The sequence below is a fragment of the Papio anubis genome, chromosome 18 (assembly GCF_008728515.1).
Source record: "Papio anubis isolate 15944 chromosome 18, Panubis1.0, whole genome shotgun sequence".
Lineage (NCBI taxonomy): Eukaryota > Metazoa > Chordata > Mammalia > Primates > Cercopithecidae > Papio > Papio anubis.
This window is the reverse complement of record NC_044993.1, coordinates 47,405,047-47,417,050: the sequence shown is the minus strand read 5'-3', so window position 1 is coordinate 47,417,050 and position 12,004 is coordinate 47,405,047. Positions and strand designations below refer to the sequence as shown.

General features: G+C 40.9%; 1 protein-coding gene across 8 annotated transcripts in view; it reads right to left on the bottom strand.

Moving 5' to 3' along the window:
* XPO6 (exportin 6) overlaps positions 1–12,004 on the bottom strand; it is a 123,046-nt gene that overhangs the window by 64,541 nt on the left and 46,501 nt on the right. For all 8 annotated transcript variants that reach the window (XM_021931850.2, XM_003916712.5, XM_031658357.1 and 5 more), the window contains one exon: positions 10,451–10,528. In XM_021931850.2, coding sequence (XP_021787542.1) covers positions 10,451–10,528 — 78 coding nt within the window. The remainder of the gene's footprint in view (positions 1–10,450; positions 10,529–12,004) is intronic.

The window sequence follows — 12,004 nt, the reverse complement described above, 5'->3', positions numbered from 1 at the left end:
TCACAGCTAATTAAACTGATATATATATCTCTCTCTATTAGCTGTGAAATAAAAAAATAAAATCTATATGCTCAAAGTTAAACACTAATTAGGAAATTTTAACAGTACAGTACAAATAAGATAACTGATTATGATTCTTAGTGAGGGGGATCTGGATATAATCTTTAGTGTTTTGACTTAAATTTAGTTTTAGTGAGATTTGTACAATAGCGGTTTCCCAGGAGACATAAGTGAAGAGAAGATGGGATTATTCTCTGGCTGCAAAACCCCAAATCCACTCAAGTTTTTCTTTTCTTGCTAGTCTTCCCCCAAATCATGACCTTGCTGTTGAAAAGCATGATACATGACCATTAAATAAATAAACAAATAAAAACCCCTAACACCACATACAAAGTTGGGCACCAAATGAATTAAAGACTTAAACCAAAGATAAAACTTTAAAGTTAACAGAAGAAAATATAAGAGTATTTGAAATATAAGAAAAGAGAGAAAAAGACTCCTTAAAACCACCAAAATGAAAACCTTAACAAAAAATACTGATGAATATAATATCAAAATTAAGAGTTTCTAATCAAGGCTGGGTGCAGTGGTTCATGCCTGTAATCCCAGCACTTTGGGAGGCCGAGGCGGGCGGATTACCTGAGGTCAGTAGTTCAAGACCAGCCTAACCAACATAGTGAAATGCTGTCTCTAGTAAAATACAAAGTAAGCCAGGCGTGGTGGTGCATGCCTGTAATTCCAGCTACTTGGGAGGCTGAGGCAGAAGAATTGCTTGAACCCAGAAGGTGGAGGTTGCAGTGAGCTAAGATCACGCCATTGCGCTCCAGCCTGGGCAACAAGAGCGAAACTCCACCTCAAAAAATAAAAAATAAAAACAAAAACAGAGTTCCTAATCAACGAAAAACATTAAGGGAAAGTTACTAGGTGGACAACAGACTGTGAGAAGATATTCACAATTTCTAACATCGAAAAGGACTGAAAGCTAAAATCTATTTTTAAAATGCTACACATCAGTAAACACAACAACCCCAGTACAAAAATAGACAGGTGATATGGAGAGACAATTTTCAGAGAAGAAATTCTAAAGCATATGAAGAGATTTCAAATTCCATTAGTAATCAGAAAAAGCAAATTAAAAGGAGTCGGAAAAAATGTTGGCAAATGCCAGACGTCAAGTACAAGGAATGGACGTAGGAACCTTCACAAGGCGGTGCAGGAGGAAGGGCCATTCTGAGGAGGACCTGGCACTCTGGAATCCTACTAAACATTCACATATCCTCTCGCCTGACCATTCTCCTGGTATGCTCCCAACACAACCCTCACACGGGTCCATGAGGGGACAGGCAGAGGTGCATGAAGGGGAGAGCTAGAGGCAGTCTGGCCTCCTCCTTGGCGGGAGAAGATAGGGAATGCAGAGGCAGATATCATATCACACAGTGAGCAGATAGAGGACTAAGGCATAGACCGGCAACAGTTTGGAGAGACCTTAAAAAGATACAGTTGAATTAAAAGAAAGAAACAGAATGATAGTTTCACTATATCACTTACATATTAAAATATACGGACACAAAACAGTAAGTTCTTACAAGAGCATGTTACCAAACAGAAGATAGAGGTTATCTACATTAAAATGGCTGTTGATTATGGGGAAGGGGGTCCACAAATTCAAAACTATTTTTAAAGGAATACTAAGATGCTCTTTTCCTTTTCCACTTTCATTATCTCCAAGTGTACAATGGAGCTTTCCAGAGGCTACATCACACGGGATATTGCAACAGATGAAATGCAGAAGCTGCCCTTCACTAAGCCACATGTTAGAGATTTGCAAAACTGCAAAACACCACCACTCTTCTCAGTGAATTTTTCTGTTTGCTTTGAAAAATGTAGGTTTTTTTATTAAAGTATATTATCTGTTAATATGTAATGGGTTCATCAGTTATTTTTAAATGAATTAATGACTATTTCTATATTTTTCTCAGTTTTTCTATCAACAGATATAACTTACAAAGTGTTTTGAGGACCTCAGTAATTTTTTAAGAGTCAAGGGACCCCAAGACCCAAAACTGGAGAAACATGGGGCTACTCTGTGAACCTGGACCAATAGTGTAATCAGAGAACTTGTCAGAAATACAAATCATCAGGCCCCAACCCACGCCTACTGGAGTAGAGCCTGAAGGGGTTGGGGCCCAGGAATCTGTGTTCTTATAAGCACTCCAAGCGATTCTTATGCTTGCTTGATTTTTGAAAGCACTAAACTAAAGGAAATCAAACAAAATGAAACAGGGAAAAAAGCTGTAAAATTATTTTAGAGAAGACAAAAGAAGAAAAATATTTAAAACTATAACAACAGGCCAGGAGTGGTGGCTCACATCTGCATTCCCAGCATTTTGGGAGGCTGAGGCAGGCAGATCACTTGAGCCCAGGAGTTCAAAACCAGCTTGGACAACATAGCGAGACCCCATCTCTACAAAAAATACAAACATTAGCCAGGCATGGTGGCGCATGCCTATAGGCGCAGCTATTCAGGAGGCTGAAGTGGAAGGATCGCTTGAGCCCAGGGAGGTCAAGGCTGCAGTGAGCTATGATTGTACCACTCCACTCCAGCCTGGGTGACAGAGCAAGACTTCGTCTTTAAAAAAAAAAAAGAAGAAAAAAAGAAAAAAAAAAAAAACTATAATAAGAAGAAAAATTTCCTGAAATTTGATGTGACTCTACAACATGAAAAGGTTTATCCTGTTCCAAGAAAAAAATGATGAAGAGTGATCAATATTAAGAATGTTTAAAATGAGGAAGCAGTGTAGGCAGAAAAGTACAGATACAAAGGAGAAAACACCTCAGTCAGACTTCTCCACAGTAACATTCACAGCCTGGGGACATTCTCTCAAACATGCAAAAACTCAGGTAACTCCACAAATTCTTCTCAAGGAGGATACCAAACAAAGAAACCACATGGATAAAGAGACAAATCAAAATAAAGAATTAAGGAATGGAGAAGCTGTAGCAAAAGGACACACCAGCATCAAATTACATAGAGACTCAAGACTATACAGACGTAGGAATTACAGAGGGTAATTCCTTTTTAGCTAGCTAAAAAGTTAGCTAGGTAACTTTCCCATTTTTCACAAGGAAGAAGTCCCAAAATACATGGTGGGGGGGAGGTGATACACAAAATTCGAACACATAGTACAAAACTGATTTTTATCATTTTTTCTTAACCATACAGGTATCTTTTAGAAATTAATATTTCTTATAGAATTGTAGAAAAAGCACCTCAAGGTCAGCAATTCCTTAAATTTAATACGTTGTTACATTTAAGTAAAACCTGGCCAGGCATGGTGGCTCATGCCTGTTAATCCCAGCACTTTGGGAGGCCAAGGCAGGCAGATCACTTGAGGTCAGGAATTCGAGACAAGCCTGGCCAACATGGTGAAACCCTGTCTCCACTAAAATACAAAAATTAGCTGGGCATGGTGGTGCATGCCTGTAATCCCAGCTACTCGGGAGGCTGGGGCAGGAGAATTGCTTGAATCCAAGAGGCAGAGGTTGCAGTAAGCAGAGATCGCACTACTGCACTCCAGCCTGGGCAACAGAGTGAGCCTCTATCTTTAAAAAAAAATCAAGAAAATGCTGGGTACGGTGGCTCACACCTGTAATCCCAGCACTTTGGGAGGCTGAAGCAGATAGATCACTTGAAGTCAGAAGTTCCAGACCTGCCTGGCCAACATGGTGAAACCCCATCTCTACTACAAATACAAAAATCAGCCGGGCGTAGTAGAGGCCACCTGTAATTTCAACTACTCGGGAGGCTGAGGCAGGAGAATCGCTTGCTCCCGGGAGGCGGAGGCTGCAGTGAGCCAAGATCATGCCCACTGCACTCTAGCCTGGATAACAGAGTGAGACTCCATCTCAAAAAAAAAAAAAAAAAAAAAAAATCAAGTAAAACTAAAATTTAATTGTTATTAAAAACAAAAAATATATAATCTGATACTATTTTTGTCTTTTTATCTGTCTTATCTCTGTGTAGAGACGTCTGGGGTGATCAAATATTATTTGATGTTCTTTCTATATGAGATACTGGGTAAATGTTTACATTTTATTTTGTACTTTATAGCACTATGTCTCAAATGTTTGTGTTTCAGAAGTCCTCACTCTTAAAAATTACTAAGCATCCCAAAGAGAAAGCTCTTAGGAGGATTACTTCTATTGATATTTGCCATATTAGAAATTAAAGCTGAGAAGTGTTTAAATATTTAATTCATTTAATTACAAAGCCATCACGTTAGCATAACATTTTTAAATGAAAAAAACTGTATTTCACCCAAAACTAGTGAGAAGGGTAATACAGTTTTTATATTTTTGAAATCTCTTTAGTGGCTGGTTTAAAAGATAACTAGACTCTCCCAACTGCTTCTGCCTTCACTGTTTTGCAATAGATTGTTTTCACTGAAGTACGTGAAGAAAATGCAGCTCCACACAGATACGCAACTACAAATGAACAAAGGGCTTTAGTGGCCTTTTCAAGTGACTGTGTCTATTCTATCATATTAAAGTCTAATGAACGGTCATTTCTGAGGGTTAACTGCAATATGAAATCTGGAATTAACTTTTTTATTCATAGACTCATGAGAGAATGGGAATAAAAATGACAAACAATGTCTTAGTATTTTTATGAACAAATACCTGGCCTTTGGGACTTCCCAAAAGGGTTTAGGGGACTTCCAGGGGTCCCCAAACTTATTGAGAGCTGAGGCCTTACATTAATGCTGGATGAACATGAAGAAGTTGGTTAGCCTTTCTTGGCCTCAACCTCCTCCGCCATTATAATGAGGATTTTGTGAATTTATTAATGAAGGGTTTATGTTCTATTCTTAAAAGTGGACTTATCAAGTTGATTTATGAGAAGCCAAAAAAAAGAGCTGTCCCTAGTATGTGGCTCAGAAGACTTTTTCCAGAATGGATGCTAAAAGGAAAAAAAAAAAAAACATCTATAATAATAAATAATAATAAATAATAATAAATTTAAAAATAATAAATAATATAATAATAAAAATATATAATACATATAATATAATATATATAATAATTATATTATTATATATAATAATAAATAATAATAAATAATATAATAATAAAAGCAGTAACAGCCACCGTCCCTCTGTGATTATTTGCTTGGCCCTATATTGAAAACTACATAAGCATATCCTAATTTAATATTCACAACTCTAAGGTAGGTATTATTACCCATATGTACAGATCATTAAAATAACTAAGGCACAGACAGACCAAGTGTTTCCCCAAGTCCCTCTGTTAGCATGAGGTAGAAATGAAATCAAACCAGGATCTGGTCTCAAAACCAATGTTCCCTTCCAAAAAGCAAGTTAACTGGGAAGATAATGCAACCAGGAAAAATGAGCAGTAAGAAAGCTAATATTTAAATACAGAAAAATATTCTTAATTGTTCTCTGTATTAAAAAAAGAGAAAAAATATGGAAAAACATGTATGGCCTAAAATCATATGTAAAATAATAGCATGTGTATACCATGACTACAAGCATAGGAAGACAAATATGTGAAGACAAAGACTGAACAAGATTATGCAAAGGCAAAAACTGTTTAGGTGGATATGAATGATCTGCGATTGCTTTTGTCCTCAAAAGAAAGAAAGTAGCAGGACCGTGGTCATGGAAGTCAGCATTTGCTAAGGAGTGTACCACGACTCATTTGCCTAAAAAGGTTGGGGCCGGGGAAAGAACCTGTTAAGGCTATTTCTCCATAAAAATGATTTTACTCAAATTTAAAAGTTTCAAGGTATTTTAGTGGATGACGGAAGTGTTTTTCAAAAATTTCAAAAATTACACTGTAATCAAAGTGGAAGGAATCACCACAAAACAGATTCTGCTTCATGCGGCAGCACTTTCAATACAAACCTAAGAGAACTTTATCAAGTTCTCTTATTTTTTTGTTTTGTTTTTTTGTTTTGTTTTTGGAGACAGGGTCTTGCTCTGTCACCCAGGCTGGAGTACAGTGGTGCAATCATGGTTCACTGCAGCCTCAACCTCCTGGACTCAAGTGATTCTCCCACCTCTCAATCCTCCCAAGTAGCTGGGACTACAGGCATGAGCCACCACCCATGTGTGTGGACTACAGGCATGAGCCACCATGCCCGTGTGTGTGTGTGTGGGACTACAGGCATGAGCCACAATGCCCATGTGTGTGTGTGTGTGTGTGTGTGTGCTGGGTGGGTGGGACTACAGGCATGAGCCACCACATGCCTGCGTGGTGTGTGTGTGTGTGTGTGTGTGTGTGTGTGTGTGTGTGCGCGCGCCTCAACCTCCTGGACTCAAGTGATTCTCCCACCTCAATCCTCCCAAGTAGCTGGGACTACAGGCATGAGCCACCATGCCCGTGTGTGTGTGTGTGTGTGTGTGTGTGTGTGTGTGTGTGTGTGTATGAGATGGGGTCTCACTATGTTGCCAACACAGGTCTCAAATACCTAAGCTCAAGTGATCCTGTCATCTCGGCCCCCCCAAAGTGCTGGGATTTACAGGCCTGAGCCACCATGCCCAGCCCTGTAATAAACTTTCATGCAAAGCTTTTTAATTACTGAAACTTCCTGTGTTTTCTATCAGTTGTATATTTACTAACTTAGGGTTTCTCAACCTCAGCACTCCTGGCACCCGGGGCTAGATCATTCTTTGGTCCCCTGTATACTGTGGGGTGTTTAGCGGCATCCCTGGCCTCCACTCACTAGATGCCAATAGCACTTCTCCAGTCAAGGAGACATTAACAAATATTCCCTGCAGGACAAATCACAAATCTAACTGCAGCCTTGGTCCAGTAAAAGAGGGGGGAAACTCTATTCAAGGAGCCCCTGGAGGAGAAAATAAGATCACAGGAGTTGTAAGTGACCCTCCCAAGTCCCACCTTTCTATAGGTAGTATATAAGGAATACATGAAAAGATGTGCACGAAGATATGCAATCTGTTAAGAATTGGCCTCAATTCATGCTCTCTGATACATCCTCACCCTGAAGAACTTTTCATCATCACCTATGTACAGCTCTATATTTGAAACTATATATCATGTGCATGAGAAAGATATGGTCCCTTAATTTTACTGCAGAACAATCAAAGCTAACTCAGAATTGCTGTAGTCACATAATCTCATTCTGTGCACTTTTTTCCCCATTGGTCCAGGCAGAGAGAAGTGAAGATGAGAAGAGATGAAGGAAGATGAAGCTGCTCAAGTGAAGCAGGAAGGAACAGCCTCAGCAGGCAGGGGGCAATGTCCACATCTTCCCTCATTTATCCACAGAGAAAGCTATTCCCTTTTTATAGTCAAGGACATCAGCGGTCAGAGAAGGTAAAGGATCCACTCCAGGTCATAGAGTAAGTGGCAGGGCCAAGACTCAAAACCAGGGGAAGAAGGAAGTGGACGAAAGTGGTGAGAACGACCAAGAAAGCAAAGCTAGGACGATGACCGTGCACCTAGATTCGGAATTCTAGGGTTCTGGTAGGGGTTCATGTCCCCACTCTGCTCACTGGCGATGCAACCCCTGGCAAGCTTCCTTGTTTGTAGGCAAGAAACAGACTATCATCTGTCCCACAGCAGTCCGATCTTGTGAGGTGAGTGATCACTACTGCAGCCAGTTTAGGAGTCAGGGTAACAATTTGGGGGAACTATGCTGAGAAATAAACCACACACATTCCTTCAAACCTTTTTCTACATCCAGACTATTAAAGGAGTTGTTGCAGGAACTAGTCCCTGGGCTTGGTTCTTTAAAAGTGATGAGACAGAAAACTATATTAAAAGAAAGTATATGGGGAAAAAACCCCGCAAGCCTCAGGGGGCTACTAAACCTAACACACGGGGCAGGAGAGTTCCGCAGGGGCTGAGCTGGGGTGTGCTAAGGTATATGTTTGGTTGCTTCACTGGGCCTAAAGTTTCTCAGAATAAATTTTCTCCAGAAAACTGATACGGTCAAGAAAGCAAAACAATTTTCTGGAAATTTTACTGCTTAACTTGGCATCTTAAGTGCACAAAGACAGTTGAGCAAAAGCATCAAAATGAATGGTGGTTGCATCATCAGCACTGTCCAAATAGTGGGGCAAGATCTAATGACCTCACTTACATTACCATAAAAAGAAAGAACAACATTGTAACAAATAAACACGCAATTTTTTTTAAAAGGGAAGTATACCAGCTTAAAAGCTTATGTCACTCCCTAGGTGCCCCTATAGTCTCAATTTATTTTGTTACTTCTCAAATACTAAAATCCAACATTTCAAAAAATTTTAAGAGGCAATTCTCAAGAAGTAGGCACCACATTTTAGGTTTTGTTACATGCAAATGGCAAGTTCATATTTTATTCCGCCTAGCCTCATAAAACCTGGGCAACACATGGAAGAGGTAAGCACACATTTCTGGTTTGTATTATTTGACATTCCCTAACATGGCCGTGAGGAAAATAGAGCCTATCAAAGTATAAACTGAGTTAGCTCAGAACCTCTCTGGATGAAGCCAACTGAAACACAAACAAGCGTTTCTTCTACAGTAAACTGCTGCTGCTAGTAAACCGTGCTAGCGAGTAGTCAACTGTCTAAAACAAATCTAATTCAAAAGAACTCATCTTGACTGGGTATGGTGGCTCACACCTGTAATCCTAGCAATTTGAAAGGCTGAGGCGGGTGGATAGCTTAAGCTCAGGAGTTCAAGATCAGCCTGGACAATATGGCGAAACCCTGTCTCTACAAAAAATACAAAAATTAGCCAGGCATGTTAGTGCACGTCTATGGTCCCAGCTACTTGGGAGGTTGAGGTGGGAGGACTGCTAGAGCCCAGGAAGTCGAGGCTGCAGTGAGTTGTGATCACACCACTGCACTCTAGTCTGGGTGACAGAAAGAGACCTTGTCTCAAAAAAAAGAATTAGTATTTGCAAACAGAATTTAAATGAAACGACAAACTTAACTGTGGATACTCCAAGGTGTTCGTTCACTCATAAAATCAAATCTCTGAATCATTTCCAAATGTTTCTTTAATCATCCAGATACTGCAACATATAAATCTGCTGAGCCACCTCAAATATCTACCTAAAGAATAAAGGTTTGCCGGCCGGGCGCGGTGGCTCAAGCCTGTAATCCCAGCACTTTGGGAGGCCGAGACGGGTGGATCACGAGGTCAGGAGATCAAGACCATCCTGGCGAACACGGTGAAACCCCGTCTCTACTAAAAAATACAAAAAACTAGCCGGGCGAGATGGCGGGCGCCTGTAGTCCCAGCTACTCGGGAGGCTGAGGTGGGAGAATGTCGTGAACCCGGGAGGTGGAGCTTGCAGTGAGCTGAGATCCGGCCACTGCACTCCAGCCTGGGCGGCAGAGCGAGACTCCGTCTCGGAAAAAAAAAAAAAAAAAGAATAAAGGTTTGCCACCAAATACAAAGTTCCATTTCCTATGAGCTTATAATGCACTCTAGAACTCCATAATTATTTGTAATCTAAGCAGTATGACAAATGGCTCTCTAATAATTTTTAATCCAAGTAAGATAATGAGAATTTGTAATAACTAGTGCACTATGAGTACTTCTCAAAACTTTCAGATAGATTTTCAATTCTAGAGTAACTCTACAAGAATTTCAACTTCCACATACTAACAACAGGCTACATAAAACAGTTTGGGCTTAGAGATGTCTGACTTCCACAGCCTATCTCCTTGAAGTAAAGGAGAAGATGTGGAAATATTTCTCATTAGCCACATCAACCTTTACAGTAGAGGAAGAAATATGTGCCAATTCACAGGATGTACTCTGCTGGAAAAGCATTTGTGATCATTTAGTGTAAACAGCAGCATTTAGAAACTAAAAGTTCCTGTTCAGATGCAATTTCCTCTTTCCATCCATCCTTGAAAGCAGTTATCTTTAGATGAACTGCACTCTGAATTTTGAAGCAGATATTAATACACTGTGGACAATAACTAGCAACCAGTAAACTATTTAATAGCCTCTGCAAATATGCCCCACTTTACCAAATGACTCTTAACCAATGTTGACTCAATGCTAACTACTGCATAGTCGCCACTATGCAGGCAGAGAGGTCTCCACTCTGCCTTGGGCAACATGAGTCCAGTGAGGAAGAAAGCACTCAATATTCCTGTTCCTATGTCCTCTCCTGTGGGCTGCTGCCCACCTCCTGCCCATCTCAGCACAAGCACATAGCCATGACATTTGGGAAAAAGAAAAAAATGAGGACAACGACCTAGGACTATTTTTTTTTATGTAATTTTTAAAAATAGAGATAGAGTCTCACTATGTTGCCCAGGCTGGTCTCAAACTCTTGGCCTCTAGTGATCCTCCCACCTCAGCCTCCTCAGTACTGAAGACTACAGGTGCAAATCACCACACCTGGCCCCCAATACATTTAAAAAGAAGAATGCCTTGGCTGGCAGGCAGACCATACCACTTTCTCCTGAGGTCGGGGATGGTGGTGGAGTGGCAGCAGTAACACTGTGTTTGTCCCAGACAGTCTCCAAGATACCTACCAAGAAAGGAGAAACAGAGTTATAAGAGAAATAATGTCCAGCATATAAAGATTTAGAGAAAGTTTCTTGATACCTTTGATCAAACATCAGCACCTGAACATCCCTCTCTTGACCATGTCCTCCTCCAGCAAGCAGCTGTGCCTCTCGACTTCACAGCTGCCTTCTGGCTCTCCACTGCTTCACTGTGGTCTTGTAGTGTGGCCTCTCCCCACTGATGCCTCCAGCACTGCTCTTTGCCAGAGTCACCTGGTTGCTGCGTGCACTCACCGGTCACTTAATCCCCATCCTCCTTGACCACGCTGTGGCATGACAGGCCATTGCCTATACCCTTATCTGAGCCAGTAGCACCACTCTTTCCTGGTTTTTCTCTGGTTTCTTTGAAATCGATTCCATCCCTTTCACTATTACTTCCATCCTCTGCCCATGAGTCACTTAAACACACATGTTTCCCCAGGTTCCCTTACTGCTGCTCTGCTTCTCCTCACATTTCACTCTCACTGCTAGAGTGACTCATCCACTGCCACGGCTTCAAGAAAACATATTCTGAAGCCTCTCAAGTCTCCTGTTCTTGGCCCAAACTCACCTTGACTACATACACCAAGCTCTGCATCACATGATGGGGGCTTCAGAAACAAGGCAAGGCAATCACAGACCTGCATGTCCACTTGCTTCCTGGACTACACTACATGCATATCCCAAACTCAACTTTTCGTTCCCCACAAACCTGCCACTAATTCTCTTTCGTTCCTCATGCAGGAAACAGGCCGGAAATCCTGGCCTCTGCTAGCCTCATCTAGCCTCACCTGACCCAGGCTTCAGCCCACCCAACAGATGAGGTCTGCTGTTCCTTCTATATGTGTCCCTCTCAACCTCTGACCTGCTCTCCTCCTCCCAATTTCAACTTGACCTTTCTACCAGACTAAATGCCACCTGCCTGTCCCTCAAAATTCCATTCAGCTGTCACCTCCTTCAGGAATTGCTACACATAAAACATAACTCTGTTATAGCTCTTAAAACATCTTTAACTGCTTACTTGTCTCTCCCCACTGAAGTGTAAATTACCTGAGGGTGGGAACTGTGTTTTCTTCCTCTTTGTAACCATATGGAAACCGGAACATAAGGTGATCATAAAGGCTTTTGAAAATATCTTATTCTCAAATTTTTCATACTAAAACCTGAATAAATCTTGAAAGCATTATGCTAAGTGAAAAAGCCAGACATAAAAGATCACATATTGTATGCTTCCATTTTTATGAGAAGTCCAAAAAAGGCAAATCCATAGAGACAGACTAAGTAGATTAGTGAACGCCAGGGATTGGGGGAGAGGAGAATGGGGTTGGGGGGGGCGGGTACGGCTAATGGGTACGAGGCTTCTTTTTAGAGTGATGACAATGTTCTGGAATTAAATAGCGCCGAAGGTTGCACAACCTCAAGAATATACTAAAAGCCAGTCAATACTGCAATTTAAAATG